The sequence below is a fragment of the Rhinoraja longicauda genome, chromosome 18 (genome assembly GCF_053455715.1).
Source record: "Rhinoraja longicauda isolate Sanriku21f chromosome 18, sRhiLon1.1, whole genome shotgun sequence".
Classification (NCBI taxonomy): domain Eukaryota; kingdom Metazoa; phylum Chordata; class Chondrichthyes; order Rajiformes; family Arhynchobatidae; genus Rhinoraja; species Rhinoraja longicauda.
In genome coordinates, this window is record NC_135970.1 from 3,297,466 (window position 1) to 3,314,759 (window position 17,294).

Below are 17,294 nucleotides of genomic sequence, written 5' to 3' on the forward strand. Positions count from 1 at the left end.
GGAGGCAGGCTCGATTTTATTATTTAAGAGTAAATTAGATAGGTATATGGATGGGAAGGGATTGGAGGGTTATGGTCTGAGAGCAGGTAGATGGGACTAGGTCGGAGAAAGTGTTCGGCATGGACTAGAAGGGCCAAACTGGCCTGTTTCCGTGCTGTAATTGTTATATGGTTATATGGTTTTCTATTTTATGAGCTCGGCTCATTTTCATATTTAGTTAAAAAGTGTTGAATTTAAGGCTAAAGCAAAATTCATAAATAAATTTAACATAAAATCTAAACAATCTAATTGCTACTGACAAACAGAGGCTTTTCTCACTCGGATTCATTATTTTCTTCATAAGAAAAACCATATACCTTCTGAAGGAAATAGATGGGGTAGAGGAGCTCGGAACGAGGAGGAGGATAAAGCTGGGGTTCATGTTTTGAGGATGGAGGGGGTCTCTCATCATTTGCCGTTGTAAAAAGCAAGTGAAAAGAGAAGGCAGTGTATGGGACAATATGGATGAGGTTCACAAGTTATAAGAGTAGAATCAGGCCATTCGGCCCATTGAGTCTACTCCACTATTCAAACAAGGCTGATCTCTGCCACCTAATCCCATTTTCCTGCCTTCTCCCCATAACCCTTGACACCCGTTCTAATCTTGTCTATCTCTGACTTAAAAATATCCACTGACTTGGCCTCCATTGCCCTCTGTGGCAATGACGTCCACAGATTAATTACCCTCTGACTAAAGAGGTGAATAACATGGAGCAAACGACAAAGTAGTGGGAGAGAGGATACAATGGAAAACAAAAGCATGTGTGCTGGGGAAATTAGATCGCGACTCAAAGAACTATCAAAAGCTTCATGGTACCATTAGAGGGATACTTCCACTGTCATTCATTTGTTCTTACTTGAAAGATACTAAGGGGATAGGCAGAAACAAGAGTACAGGATCAAAATGAGGAGAGAGAAACAGAATCAGGGAATAAAAAGTTAGAGAAATTGGACAGGGAAAAAAACACCAAAACTAATTTGTCTGACTTGTGAAGAGCATTGCAACAGACAGCAACATATTCTATATACTCATTTGTAGATAGAAGATATTAATACTTACAAGGAATGTCACGATAACCATTCTCCAGTGCACTAAAATAGTTAATAAATTCCCGAACAGGGATTTTGAAAAGGTCAAATAAGCCAGTATCAAGAAACAGGGAATAAATGACCTAGAAAAGCAACATTGTTTTGTTAATTATATAAACTAAAACTGGATGATACAGGAGATACGAGAGTGACAAAACATTTAAAAGTTTATGCATAGAATATTAGTGTGCAATGTATGATTTTTAAGCAATTCTCATACACCAACATCTTTGTGCAATTGGCACCCACCATTCTCGACAGATGCCGCATGGCTGAGTTAAGAGGAGGGGGAAGTGGTGAACACTGCTCAGTCCATCGTGGGTATTGAGCTTCCCACCATCAAAAGGGATCTAGAGGAAACACTTCCTCAAAAAGGCAGCTAAGATCAAAGACCCTGACCACCTTGGCCAGGCTCTCATCTCCCAGCCCACCATGAAGTACCCAGCACGCCTATGCTCACCCCCGCTGCTGAACACAAGACCCTGTGGACCACGGGCTACAGAGGGGTGGCCACCAAGCTGGTCCCTGCTTGTCCCCAGAGGACCAGAGGTACCGGTGACCATGAAGAGGATGAATGCGTGGAGCAGGGTAGGAGAGAAGGAGAGAGGTCTAGTCTACCACGTCCTCAAAATCAGCTTAGGGAGGTGCCCCGGGGCACAAAAGTGGACGGGCAAGGAGAGGAACGTCGCATCCCAGGAAGGCAATGACTGGAAACAGACAGCTGCCTGGGGCTTGCCTGGATCGGGCACCGCTCATAAGAACTAAAGCACGGACTGGACTTCGAAAATGGCGCCAAAAGATGGTGACTCTTGCATGCGGGATCAGTAGACTATTTCTGTACACTTGCTAATTAGGAATGTGCTTAGGTATGGCAATAATTTACTGGACTGTATGCAAGAAAATAATTTCACTTTGCGTTTGCACATGTGACAATAAAAGCACCACTGCTACCATCGGTTTCGCAAGAAACTATTATAGACTTTGTATGGGTTGCACGACATACTTGGGCTTGTACTATTATGGTCTGCCTATCTGGTATAATTGCTAATAACTGCTCATTTATTATATTATTGATTATTGTATATTTATTTATTGTATTGATGAGTTAATGTGCATGTAAAGTTGCAGAAAGAAAGAATTTCATTGTCCCATTCCATGTGCATATGACAATGAAATACACTTGACTCTTGAAGAATAACGTAAGTTCAATGAATTTGGATTTTCTGTTAAAAATCTATTTCTCTACAACAACATCTACAATCATCAATTGTTTATAATGTATGGTAATAAAAAGTACATTTGCCAAATATAGAAAGATATGATAGAGCAACAAACAAAATCATATATGATAGAGCAACAAACAAAACCATCCTGTCACTTATTCTTTTTGGTGTAAAACACTTTCATTTCCTTCACTTTTTTTAAATGATGAAAATTACAATGTTGACAAGTAGCCAACAAGGAGCACTCAAATACTCAACAGCATGAAATTCCTCCATCTCACCCCTCCAGAGAAAGGTAACTATCTACATTTTATGGCATTGATATTCTGAATCTTGGTGGACTGAAACTGCTTTTATTAAAATTATATAGTCAATCTAAACATAAACCTTCCTTGGGCAATTTCACTATGATCTTTTGACATCATAATTTCACGTCCTTTGACACTGTTTTGTTCTAACTTTGCTTTACAATTGAGATCAATGATTAAGTCGGACAGTACGAGACACATTTGCGGGTTCCCAATTAAGAATATGCTGTGGGAAAGTGCTGATTGAAGGCGAGGCATCTGACTCCACAGTAATGCTAGTCCTCAATTCGCCATGTCAATTAAAAGGAGCTGATTGAAGTCTGGATAACATGATTCAGTATCAGAGCTGAAATTGCTTAAACATCAGAGCTATTGATTAACTTTCATTTTCAATTATTTCCTAAATAAAACAAAAAATGTAAATGACACATTTTTTTCATCAATGTATTTTAGAAAGCAGCATTTTAAAATAGACGTTTGTAGTTTAGAGATACAGCGCGGAAACAGGCCCTTCGGCCCACCGCTGACCAGAGATCCCCGAGCCCAGATCAGAATTCATTTATTCAGTTAAAAATGTAGTTAGTTCCTTGGTTTGTAATGGCTTTGATATTTGAAGCAGATATATGGACAATGAAGTAGAATGTTTTTTCACTCGTCGAAGAATCAAACGAGAATCACTTGTGTAAGATATGCCATATAAGAGCAGAAACATTCAATATTCTGCCTCCTAGGTTCAATTTCTTTGAGATCCATATTTGTTCAATTTTAGAGGTAGATTTTTGATAAATGAACAACATTTTAGTTTGAGGATTTTTTTTACATTAGACATTATCATTTTTCCTTCATGCAATGTGTAAGTAAAACTTTATGAACAACATCAACCCTTACTCAATCATGATAAAAATAAGTTATTAGCAGAAAAACCAACCTGACTAAGTATTCTTCCAGATTGTCCTCCTGTCATTTCCACAAGTTCGAAAATGGGAAAATTCCAACTATTTAGCTTATCCATGCACCGCCCTGTGCTTTGTGTATCTATTGGGTCAACCAAAATGTCTGGCTCCTGCTGATGATTCAAAGAAAAGAAACTATCAACGCCTGTCTTGGTCTCTCAACATTGAAAAATCATTTTATAAATATTGAAAATGTGTCAAATACTGTTCAATTAACTACCATTCCTCTGTTCATTGTTCATTAACTACCATTCCTGGTTCATTGCTATGCAACCATTACAACTATTATCTCCATGCTTCAGATTATTCACTGCCTCAATTGAAACAGCATTTCTGTTTATATTTCCATGTACTATATTGTAACACCGCTTTGGAGACAGCAAAAGCAGAACAAGCAATTGTTCTTTTAAGTAAATCCATCACTTCACCGAAGTCAATGACTTGACTGAAGAACATACACCATTTCAATTTATTTTCTTGATTTTGTTTTGAATTACTCAGTGTGGTATTTTGTCCCATGCAGTAAAAGTTTTAACATTCAATAAAAATATTTTATATTACTTCCAATTTTGTTTAAAAGTTCAATGCACATGAAATGATTTCAAATACAGTAGTTAGAATTTACGATGATTAATACAAATGGTGCGATAGATTATCTTTAATAAGTAGTTGTCTCAGAATTCATACCCAAGACTCATCAGAATGCGAGGTATTCCTATTCACAGATGTGAATTAATTCCAATGTACCTCTGATGAATGAAAAGCTGAACAGCACCTTACCCCAGATTTATTATTCTGTCCCTCAATGAGCTGATCCTCATGATTTGTAAAGCTCTTGGATGCTTTGTTTTCAAGTTGCTCTTTACCTTCTGCTCCCGCTGTATCGTTTGAGTCTTTTGGTTCATTGCTACCAGTAGCATTTTCACTATCTCGATCTTTAAAAATAAAGGATAATCTTTATTTTATCCATCACCTTAAATTATTTCTGAAAATTCTATCTTGTACAATATCTACATGGACATAATTTTTCATGGGAAAAGCCAACAACACTAATCAAATCAAATAATTATAAATAATATTGTCAAACTCGGCTGTCCATTGCTATTCTCCTCTATTGCACATAGTTTTCAATCCCTGCATAATTTATATTTCATAGTATTTTTTAAATTAATTATTGTTATGGTAAACTACTCTTTTCAAAATCCAAGTATGCTTGTTAATCTTAACAGAGGGATTCTGCCATGTCTCAGCCACAAAATCCAGCTTTTCACAATTAATAGGGCGATCTCCTGAACGGGAAGAGAACTGAACAATGCCCCGCACATCATGTTAGCTTATCATGGAAAAGCAGATTACACTAGTACTGAAACACAAATTTATATAGAAAAAGGTACATTCAAATTTCACAAATAAGGACTTTCTTTGTTTATGAACATACCTGGTCTCTTGACATGTGGTGATTCTGCAACAGTTTGCAAATCGGTATTTTGAACAGGTCGAGTCACATATCGGCCACAACTGGCGCAGAATAAATTTGGGAAAAATGAAAAGTCCATAAGCATTTTGTTTCTTCTTTATATGTATTTTGTTTAAATGAAATAGATCTGACTGCACAAATCTGTGATGTCTCATTTTATAACCAACTATTCTGGAAAATACTAGTACGATAAAATTTGTATCTAATGTCTGTAAATTACCTCAGTAACAGATCCAGGACGAGACCATGAAGCACAGAATGAAAACACTTTGGGCAAAACCACGATTGTGAAAGTTATACAATTCATGTTACCTTACTTTGGAAAAATTGTTGCCCAATAAATAATTGGACAACAGAAGTTATTTAAAAATAACTATTATCATTTTACAATGGAATCCTTATGAGTTGACATACAAGCAATATTTACCTATTGATTTGGCACAAAAATTGAATAAAACATTGAATAAGAAAACTAAGATTTCCCAACACTATACCATTATGATTTCCTGTTGTATCATGTACTTGTTCCATCATTTTATTAACAATTAGTGTGTTTTGTTTTAATTCCTCAGAGAGATTAGGACCTTCTCTGCTTCGGTCATATTTAAGCGAGCTGGCAAACTTATTAATTTCAATTAAAAATTGTGGCTTTCTAGTCAGCTTGTGTGAGGTAAGGCTCAGTTGGCAAAATCTTCTTTTGAATCATAAACTTGTGGGTTCCAGGGCAGTGTCAGAGAAACATAATAATCTTGGATGACACTCTTTAAAAACATAATTATCAGAGATATCATCTTGGAAAAACAACTTTAAACTGCAGTCCCATCTTTGTCAAACGGATAAAAAAGATCCCATCGCATCAGTTCAGAAAGTTGGACGGTTGTCTTTTCTGTCTAGGGCAATATTTATTCCTCTCCATTAATAAAAGCTAGATAATCTGGTCATTATGATATTGCTGTTTGCAACTGGCAAAAAAAATCAGTGCCACATATTCTACATTACAAAAGAGAATTAAATTGTGATGTGAAGCAATGTAAATGGTGCTAAATAAAAACATAATTTTTACTTTTTGTTTTAGCTACGTAATAGAGGAATATAAAACAAGAATGAACTCAAACAGGCAATTAGAAGAGTTAGAAGGGGCCATGAAATTTCATTGGCCTGTGGGATTTAAGAAAATCCTGGCTTTTTATACATACATTAAAAACAAGAGAGTAACTGGGGAGAAGATAGGACTGTTCAAGGATAAAGGTGGGAATTTATACTTAAGAGTCAGAGGATTTGGGCGAGTACTTTGTAATCAACAAAGAGGACACGAAGGATTGTGGGGTATGCTCAGGCAGTTCGAGATCAAGCTGATGTTGGGTTTCTTGAAAAGCATCAATATATATAAATCCCCGGGGCCTGATGGGATCTGTCCCAAATTATTGAGAGAGGCAAGAGAAGAGATTGCAGGAACCTTGCCGAAGATATTTATATTCTCTATAGCTAAAGACAAGGTCTCAGATACTGGAGAGTAGCCCATGTTGTTCCTTTGTTGGAAGGAACAAAGGAACTTCCTGAAGGGAAGTAGAGATAATACAGTAAATTATAGGCTGGTGAGCCACACTTCAGTGGTGGAGATGTTAGTAGAGTGGAATCCTCTGGATAGGATTTATTCGCATTAAGAAAAGAATTAGATATTTAGGGACAGTCAGCATGGCTTTCTCCTTGGCTGGTTATATCTTAGTAAATTGACTGATTTTTTAAGGAGGTGATGACTATGATCGATGAGGGTAAGAAAGTGGACGTTGTCCATATGGACTTTAGTTAAGCATTTGATAAAAGTCCCTCACAGTAGGCTGCTCCAGAAGATTAAGATGCGTGGAATAAGTGATGAGCTGGCAGTTTGGATTCAGAAATGGATTACCAGAAATAGAAGACAAAGTTTAGTGATGGAATGGTGTTATTCTGGCTGGAGTCTATGACCAGTGGCGTTGTGCTGGGATCTATCCTAGTATCTCTGTTGTTTGAGAAATATCAAAGACTTGGAGGTATTTATTTCACAAAATGCTGGAGTAACTCAGCAGGTCAGGCAGCATCTCAGGAGAGAAGGAATGGGTGACGTTTTGGGTTGAGACCCTTCTTCAGATGTAAATGTACATGGGTCTGTACATAAGTTTGTAGACAAGCCCAAAATTGGAAGAGTTGTGAGGAAGGCTGTCAAAAGGTAGGGTGGGATTTTGATCAATTGCAAAACTGGCAGAGAAATGGCAGATGGAACATAATACGAGTAAGTTTGAGCTGTTTTACTTTGGGAGGTCGAGTGTAACAGTTAAGTATATCGTCAATAGAAAGACTCTGAAGAGCATTTATGCAGAGAGGGATCTTGGTGTCCAAGTCCATAACTCCCTGAAAGTGGCAAAACAAGATAGAGTAGGATAGAAGGTAAATGGTATGCTTGCTATCATTGGTCGGGACACTGAGCGTCAGAGTCAGGAAGTTACAGCTTTATTGGACTTTGGTTAGGCCGCATTTGGAGTATTGTGTGCAGTTCTGGTCACCCCATTGAGCAATGTGGAGGCTTTAGACAGGGTGCGGAAGAGGTTTACTAGAATGCTGCATTGATTACAGGGTATTAACTATACATAGAGGTTATACAAACTTGGGTAGGAAGGAACTGCTGGTTTACACCGAAGATAGACACAAAATGCTGGAGTAACTCAATGGGACAAGCAGCATCTCTGGATAGCAGGAATGGGTGACGTTTCAGGTCGAGGCCCTTCTTCAGATGCTCCCAAACTTGGATTGTTTTCTACGAAGCACTGGAGATTAAGGGGAGACTTCATAGAAATATATAAAATTATGAGAGGCAGAGATGGGGTGGAGAGTCAGAACCTTCCCAGGGTAGAAATGTCAAAGATTAGAAGCACATCTTTAAGGTCAGAGAGGGGACATTTAAGGGAAATGTGCAAGGCAAGTTTTCTGAGAGAATAGTTAGTGCCTGGAAATGCTGCCAGGGGTGATAAAGGAAGCACATACTAGTTTAAAAGGATTTGAAACAGTTCATGGTTATGCAGGGCATGGAGGAATATGGATCATGTATAGGCAGAGAAGATTAGTTTAATTTTGCACGATATTCGACACAGACATCGTGGCCTGTTCTTACATTGTATTATTCCAAGTTCGATGTAACCAGCATTTAGGTGATCCCATAATAGTGCAATATTTTGTAAATTACCTTATGGAGGTTAAAAGAACTTCGAACAAAAGGATTTATCAGTTCAATCAAAACCAAGCACGTGCTCTGTCTGCCAATTGTTGGCCATTTTAATTTCCCTTCCATTACCGATCTTTCTGTTCGTGGCCTCCTCCATTGCCAGAGTAAGACCACATGCAAAACCAATAGCAAAGATATTTGCTTCAAAAAAAAGCTCTTGGGTATAACATTATATTATTTTAAACCCATTGAATTCCATGTCTTCTCTATTCTGTTTTTATAAAGTACTGTAAATCGCACCCATGACATTGAACACACATATTCAATAATGTATTTTGTACCTGCTGCAGAGTATTGTGCTTCTAACTGATTGTTGAAAGTCTGGAGAACTAAGCGTGTATCCAATTGGCTTATGGAGAATCACAGTGGGTTTGGTCAAAATATCAGCTGTATCAGGAAATTCTACTGGTGACCGGTTAAAACTTGTAACTGCCCCTGGTCCATGAATTGGGGAATTCACAGGACTGAGACTAGGAGAGGTACCTAGAATAAAAGACCGATTTATCAGTTTAATCAAACATATCACAAATCGTTTATTCCAAAAAAATCTGTTTGAGCATATAATGTTATATGTATTTAATTACAAAATAAAGTTTCATACCCTTTCTGTTTGTACTTTGACCATTTTATTGCAGTCAGATAGAAATTGTGCATTTGGGCCTCTACCTAAATGCACCAAGTGTGCAACATGATAACCTCCTTGTCAACAGTTTTTTTTTATCCACTTGACGTGTTGTTCTTGTTATGCTTCCATTGTAAACTCATCAGTATGGGAAGCCAACAGATGTAAATCAACATTTCAACAGTATGTGGCACTATACACCAATACTTAAAATCAGAACTACTGTAACTTGGATTTTTTCCAAAAGCAGTCTAAACCAGATTACAGTTAAAATATATCACAGGAAAAGACCTGGAGTCATAGGGTCATACACAGAAACAGACCCAATGGCTCAACATGCCCATGCCAATCAAGATGCACCAACTGAGATGGTCCCATTTGCCCACATTTGGCCCATATCCCTCTAAACCTTATCTATCCATGTACCTGTCCAAGTGTCTTTTAAATGTTGTTATAGTACCTGCATCAACGACCTCCTCTAGCAGCTCGTTCCATATACCCACTATCCTCCGAGTGAAAAAGGTGCCTCTCGGGTTCCTATTAAATCTTTCCCCAAAATATTGTCTTTTTAAAATTTATTGAACTTCTTTATTTTTGTTTAGATTAATGATACAGCGTGGAGACAGGCCCTTCAGCCCACCGAGTCCGCACCAACCAGCAATCCCCGCACACCAACACAAGCCTACACACACTGAAGACTATTTGCACTTTTCCCAAGCAAACAAACCCAAGCCAATTAACCTACACACCATGTCTTTGGAGTGGGGGAGGAAACCGAAGATCTCGGAGAAAACCCACGCTGTCATGGGAAGAAAGTACAAACTCCGTACAGGCAGCACCCGTAGTCGGGATCAAACCCGGGTCTCCAGCGTTGCAAGCGCTGTAAGGCAGCAACTCTACCACTGCACCAAAGTGCTGCCCTTCATTTATTTATTATTTTATGTATCATTTAATATTATTTATTCTTTTATTATGATGTCTATGAGTAACCTGTTTGCAGACCTGTTATGCTGCTGCAAGTAAGATTTTTAATTTTCCATTTCTGTAAATAATGACAATTTACCATTCTTAATTCTTTTGACCCTCTCACCTTAAACCTATGTCCTCTGCTACTTGATTACCCGACTCTGGGTAAAAGATTCAATGCATTCAACTAATCTATTCCCCTTAGGATTTTAGAATATATATGATAGACACTTCCATAATATCACCCCTCAGCCTCCTGCACTCCAAGGAATAAAGTCCGAGCCTCCCTACAGTTCAGGCCCTCAAGTCTGGGAACATCCTCAGAAATCTTCTCAGCACGTTTTACACCTTAACAACATCCTTCCTCCAGCAGGGTGACGAAAAATGAACATAATACTCCAAATGCGGCCTCACCACTTTGTCAGTTTATAATTGCATGAAATTAATCATACACAAATGGCTCAGATGGGAAACAGTAATTTGTTTTAACAATCAGTATTATTCATGTTCTGTATCATGTGAAAGCCAAAAAGATTAAAACTAGACACGTGCTCAAATTTGGTAGCAATAAGTAATGAAACGAATGCTTTACAAAAGGAAATTCAAGATAATTAATAATAGATAGCGACATTTTGAAATCCAAATATAAAAACGTCCCTTCAACTTGCATGAGACTTAGAATTTGGTTTACTGTGAAATATATATATTTTCAGTAAAAATCAAAGCAAAAGGATAACTGAGAGAACGGCAAATTTAAAGTGCATGACTTTTCATCAAACCTAAATAAATGAGAAAACAAGTGTGTTTTAATTTGCAGAGTTGGAGGTGTGGAGAGATGAAAGGGACATAACCTGAGGCTCGGGGTATCTCTGTGGTTGTAATCAAGCAGCACTCCCCTTATTATGCCACATCCCCATGCAATCTGTGGAGATGCAAAACCTGCCCTTTTACCTCTTCCCTTCATACCATCTTGGGCTCAAACATCCTTCCAATTGAAACAACAATCTAATGCACTACTAATCTAATGAAAGGCGTCAACAAAGAGGATGGAGAAATTAAAAGTTTGTTTCACTGCTTTGCAGAAATCCTCCATCCATCCAACAAGGGTGACCCTGAACTTCCAGTTGCATACCACACAAAATGACACATTCCCAGAGCCACCTTCATTATTGAAGGGAACGTCAACCAGGGTAGTTTGAAGTATCTGCTGACCTACTGTTGAGCACCTGACACACTCGATCACTACGATACCACCATCAGGAACGCCAACTGCACCATCCCTCAAACGCACTTTGGAAAATCTTGCCACCGAGATGTGCTTCTTCTTTCTGCATATAGTTGCTTTCAAGAGAGAGCTAGATAGAGCTCTTAAGGATAACGGAGTCAGGGGGTATGGGGAGAAGGTAGGAACGGGGTACCGATTGAAAATGATCAGCCATGATCACATTGAATGGTGGTGCTGGCTCGAAGGGCTAAATGGCCTGCTCCTGCACCTATTGTCTATTGTTAGAGATTGAAGGAAAGGCGTCAACAAAGAGGATGGGGCAATAATGGTCGGGAGAGATGGAGGAGCAATTCTGGGCTGTTTTGAATTGGTGGGCTGGGCCATGCCCAAGGATTTATCGTCGGACCTGAATAAATATACAAATCACAGTCATCACAGTTCATAAGGAAATAAGTGGATGAATATATATCTATAAAAAACATTGAGTCTTCCTCAACCAGCAACCCTGGATGAACCAGGATAGTTGTAATCTGCTTAGGGCTAGCCCAGTGGTGTTCAGGACTGGTGATCCAGAGTCATACAAGTACTTCAGGTCCAATCTCCTCAAGTCACTTTGAGCACAGAGACAATTCCAGAGTAAATCAAGAGTCTCAGAAGGACGATTGACAACTGTGGCATTATAACATTCTAAAAGTAAAGTAGTACCAAATGCATGACTTTCAGATGGATTCAATGCTTTTTATGCACGCTTTGAAAGGGGTAACAATGATATACCTGCACAGGCTCTTACTGCCTTGACGACCCTATGATCTTCGTCTGAGGCTGACATCAGAGTGTCCTTAAAGAGGGTGAATCCACACAATGCGTCCAACCCAGACTGTGTACCTGGCTAAGTTCTAAAGACCTGCTGGACCAACTGGCTAGAATGTTCAAGGAAATCTTCAACCACACACTTCTGTGGTCCGAAGTCCCCATTTCCTTCAAAAGGGCATTTATTATACATATGCCCAAGTAGAGCATGGTGATCTGCCTCAATGGCCGCTGCCCAGTAGCACATACATTCATCATAATGAAGTGCTTCGAGAAGCACAAATCAACTCCTGCCTCAGAAATGACTTGGATTCACTTCAATTGCCTGTCACCACAACGGGCCAACAACAGATGCTAACTCACTGGCTCTCCAATCTGCTCTGGACCATCTGGATAACAGGAGCACAGACTCCAGGCTGCCTTTCATCAACTACAGCTCAACGTTCAACATTATCATCCTTTCCAAACTGATCAATAAGTTGCATAATCTGGGCCAATACCTCCTTTTGCAACTGGATCCTTGACTTCCTCAACAGCAGACCTTAATTAATGCAGATTGGCAACAACATCTCTTGCTCATTACTATCAACATAAAATTTAGATGCACCTCAAGAATGCTTGCTTAACCCTCTGCTCTATCTTCTTTACACCCAAGATTGTGTTACTACGCATAGCTCCAATGCCATCTACCATTTTACTGAAGAAGGGTTTCGACCCGAAACGTCACCCATTCCTTCTCTCCCGAGATGCTGCCTGACCTGCTGAGTTACTCCAGCATTTTGTGAATAAATCGATTTGTACCAGCATCTGCAGTTATTTTCTTACACTACTGTTGGTGATGGCTTAGCATCTATATACCAAAACTCTTGTTTGTTTGTTCCTGAACTACAGCCAAAACGGTACACGATAGCGTGACAATTTTAGGCCCACCTTACTCACTGTCATCCCTTTGGTGCTAATGGAAGTTTCATTTAAATTGGTGCTATAATTTTAAAGTTATTCACATTTTAAAGTTTAAATCTATCTCCTAGGGAGGGAGGGAGGAGGGGAAGGAAGGGGGGGGAGGAGGGAAGGGGGGAGGAGGAGGGAAGGGGGAGGAGAAGGGGAGGAGGAGGGAAGGGGGGAGGGGAAGGAAAGGGGGGAGGGGAAGGAAAGGCGGAGAGGAAGGAAAGGGGGAGAGGAAGGAAAGGGGGAGGGGAAGGAAAGGGGGGAGGGGAAGGAAAGGGGGGAGTGGAAGGAAAGGGGGTGAGGGGAAGGGGTGAGGGGAAGGGGGAGGTAAAGGGGAGGTGAAGGGGGCGGGGAAGGGGGGAAGGGAAGGGGGGGACAGGGGCGGGACGGAGGGGAAGGGGGATCGGGAAGGGGAGGGGAAGGGGAAAGGAAGAGCAGGGGGGAGGGGAAGAAAATGGGGAGGGGAAGAGAAGGGGAGGGGGAGAGAAGGGGAGGGGAGAAAAGGGGGAGGCGGAGAGAAGGGGAGTGGGAAAGAAGGGGGAGAGAAGGGGGAGGGGGAGAGAAGGGGGAGGGGAGAGAAGGGGGAGGGGAGAGAAGGGGGAGGGAGAGAGAATGGGGAGGGGGAGAGAATGGGGAGGGGGAGAGAAGGGGGAGGGGGAGAGAAGGGGAGGGGAGAGAAGGGGGGAGGTGATGAGAAGGGAAGGGGAAGAGAAGGGGAAGGGAAGAGAAGGGGGAAGGGAAGAGAAGGGGAAGGGAAGAGAAGGGGGGAGGGGAAGAGAAGGGGAGGGGAAGAGAAGGGGAGGGAGGGAGGAGGAGGGAGGATAAGGGAAGATAAGGGGGGTTGAAGGGATGGAGTGGGAGAGGGAGGGGAAGGGAAGCGGGGGAGGGGCTGGAGGGGGGAGAGGGAGGGAGGGGGGGAGTCGGGGGAGAGGGGGGAAGAGGGGAGTGGGGAGAGGAGGGGAGAGGGGGAGGGGAGAGGGGGAATGGGGAAGAGAGGAATGGGGAAGAGAGGAGAGGGGAAAAGGGGAGGGGGGAGAGGGGGAAGAGGGGAGGGGGAGAGGGGAGAGGGGGGAAGAGGGGAGAGGGGGGAAGAGGGGAGAGGGGGGAAGAGGGGAGAGGGGGAAGAGGGGAGAGGGGGGAAGAGGGGAGAGGGGGGAAGGGGGAAGTGGGGAGAGGGGGAAGAGAGGAGAGGGGGAAGAGGGGAGAGGGGGGAAGAGGGAAGAGGGGAGAGGGGAAAAAGGGGAGAGGGGGAAGAGGGGAGAGGGGAAAAGGGGAGAGGGGGAAGAGGGGAGAGGGGGGAAGAGGGGAGAGGGGGTAAGAGGGGAGAGGGGGTAAGAGGGGAGAGGGGGAAGAGGTGGGGGGGAAGAGGGGAGGCGGAAGAGGGGAGGGGGAAGAGGGGAGGGGGAAGAGGGGAGGGGTTAGAGTGGAGGGGGAAGAGGGGAGGGGGAAGAGGGGAGGGGGAAAAGGGGAGGGAAGAGGGGAGGGGAGAGGGAAGGGGAGAGGGAAGGGGAGAGGGGAGGGGGAGAGGAGAGGGGGAGGGGCGAGAGGGGAGGGCGAGAGGGGAGGGGAGAGGGAAGGGGAGAGGAAAGGGGAGAGGGAAGGGGAGAGGGGAGGGGGAGAGGGGGCGAGAGGGGAGGGCGAGAGGGGAGGGGGAGAGGGGTGGGGGGAGGGGGGGGGAGAGGGGAGGGGGGAGGGGGAGGGGAGGAGGTGGAGGTGGAGGGGGGGAGAGAGGAGGGGGGGAGGAGAGGGTGCTGCACCAATGCAGGAGAGGTTTGGGCCCAACGGGTCCACTTGGTCTAGTACGGAGATAAAACACTTGGTTGAGTGCCGCAACGATCATCTCTCCATATCAACACAACCAAGGAGCTAGTTGTTGGATTTCAAAAGGGAAAATGCTCTTTTAATATTTACACCATGAGTTCATCCTACAAGGTTCAATTTTTGCATTAGAAGACCATTTTGCAAGTTCTTATAAATACGAAGCTGCTTGTCAGATTCTAGATTTTTTAAATGACAGTTCTTTTCCTGAATCTAATATTAGTTTTACAAAGAGTAAATCTAATTAATAATGATTTTAAAAGAAATAAAATGTATTACCTGCTCGTCTGTGTCCAATGTGGTGAGATGTTAAAGATAAGGATGCAGATCGAGATTTGGGAATCGTCAACAAGTTTGAACTGGAAGGCCCATTTGCCTGTGAACCTATACCTAAAGCACTTGAAAAAGGGCAAACCAACATAAGTCGAGCAAAAAAAATTGAATTCAAATCATCCTTACAATATATATCGATGAATGAAAATCTCTATAATATCCAGAGACCATGGCTAGATCCTGATTTGGATGCTCAGTATGAATTTTGCATGTTTTTCCTGGGATCTCATGGATTTCCTTCTAGTTTCCCCAATTTCGTCCCCTATACCTAAGATATGCTGGATGGTAGACTAATTGGCTATTGTAAAATATCTGTAGTATTGCTGAGCGGAAGATAGGAATTTAAAGAGATACAAGGATGTTATTGTGTTTGTGCTCCAAGGAGGCCGATCTTTCTTCCCTGCAGCATAAGAGGTTATGAGGTAACCTTATAGAAATGTGTAAAATCATGAGACATATAGATTATGTGAATAGCTGCACTTTTTCCCAGGGTAATGGAACTAAGAACTGGAGGGCATAGTTTAAGGTAGGAGGGAAAGGATTTAAAAGGGACCCGAGGGGTAACCTATTCGACATAAAGAATGGTGTGTACATGAACCAATCTGCCAGATTAATTGGTGGAGGAGAGTACAATTACTTAACAGTGACATGGGCAGGTACATGCATAGGAAAGGTTTGGAGAGATATGGGCTAGGAATTAACAAGTGAGAGTAGCTCAGTTAAGCAGGTTGGTCGGCATAGAAAGTTGGGCCGAAAGGTCTGTTTCCATGCTGTTTCCTCTCTATGATTCAAATTAATGTGGATGTAAGAGAAAAAGATTGGAAAAGATAGATGGGTGCTTGATAGTTGGCTTGAGTGTGATGGGCCTCAGTGCCCGTTTCCATATGGCTTTACAATTACAATATACAAGAGAATTGTAAACTATGGGTGTCCAGAAATCATTATTCAACCAAAAGAATGCACCAATGACTGCACATTTTAAACTTTGGACATTTGCTTCAATCCAAGCTTGGGTTAAGGATGGCCAGTAGCCACAGGCCTATAAAGAATGGTGCATAAATTCATTGATGGTTGGGGAATCAGAGCTAATTGCACTGGTGAATGGACCATGGGGAAAAAGCAAGGAATTGAGGACCAATGGAGTGAGATCAGAGAGGTGAAGGAGTGGGGGAGCTTGACGGAACAAAGCTCATGAATTGATTTATCTGTTAGAGGATTCATTCTGGTACCACACTGGGAACACTACTTTGTCCCAGAAGTGCCCATTGAAGAGTGCTAAGATATTGCCCTGTTCCCCAGAAATGCTCATGTGCATCAGATCTAGGAATCACGTCAATTGTGGAAGAACGATTCCCACCGTGAAGTTGACCGATTAATTTTCCAGAGCAATTCAAAATAGCACGGGATCATTCATTCAGGCATTCAAAAACATAAGTGAATGAAATGCAATATGAAATTCAATTTCCAAGCAATTACAAATAAGAAAAAAAGGATTGTCCATGGCTAATTACCATAATTTGAAGTTCCCATGGCTTTCATTATGAAAAAAAAAATCAAATAAACACACCAAATAACAGGACTTTATGTTTCCGAAAAATTAAAACATGTTGGAAAGGAACTCAAAATTATATGCATGTACGAGCTCCTTGCTGTGAAACAGCATTTTTGAATAAAGGGCAAATCACAGCCAATTTGTGCAAACAAGATCCAACAAAGAATACAGATAAATGTAGACCAGAATGGTGGGACATTTTTAGATAGCAAACCCAGCATTCGCTGGGTGCCAATGGTGGAGGGAATAAATGTTTAGGATGGTAGACAGGGTATCCATCAAGCAGTCTGCTTTGTTCTGATCGGTACTATCCGAGAATTCTTGGAGTAGCACTCGAACAGACCAGCAAGGAGTATTCCAGCTTATTCTAGAGAATACATACCCCCTGTGACCTGATCTTGTAGGACAGTATTTGTGTCTGACCCGTTTGAGCTTCCAGTTAGTGACTCCCAGAAAGTTGATGGTATCACAAAATGCTGGAGTAACTCAGCAGGTCAGGCGAGAATCTCAGGAGAGAAGGAATGGGTGACGTTTTGGGTCGAGACCCTTCTTCAGACTGATGACGTTTCAGGTCAAGACCCTTCTTCAGATTGACGTTTCGGGTCGAGACCTTTTTTCAGACTGATTTGTACCAGCATCTGCAGTTATTTTCCTACACTACCCAGAAAGTTGATG

General features: G+C 41.8%; 1 protein-coding gene across 4 annotated transcripts in view; it reads right to left on the reverse strand.

The window, feature by feature from the left end:
- The window catches only part of pde3b (phosphodiesterase 3B), a 158,503-nt gene that overhangs the window by 18,538 nt on the left and 122,671 nt on the right, over positions 1-17,294 (reverse strand). For 3 of the 4 annotated variants that reach the window (XM_078414976.1, XM_078414974.1, XM_078414973.1), the window contains exons 5-10: positions 15,014-15,132; positions 8,627-8,828; positions 5,051-5,130; positions 4,393-4,547; positions 3,588-3,725; positions 1,100-1,211 (exon numbers count right to left, since the gene is read on the reverse strand). In XM_078414976.1, the coding sequence (XP_078271102.1) occupies positions 1,100-1,211; positions 3,588-3,725; positions 4,393-4,547; positions 5,051-5,130; positions 8,627-8,828; positions 15,014-15,132 (806 nt within the window). The remainder of the gene's footprint in view (positions 1-1,099; positions 1,212-3,587; positions 3,726-4,392; positions 4,548-5,050; positions 5,131-8,626; positions 8,829-15,013; positions 15,133-17,294) is intronic. The other variant, XM_078414975.1, reaches the window with a different exon arrangement.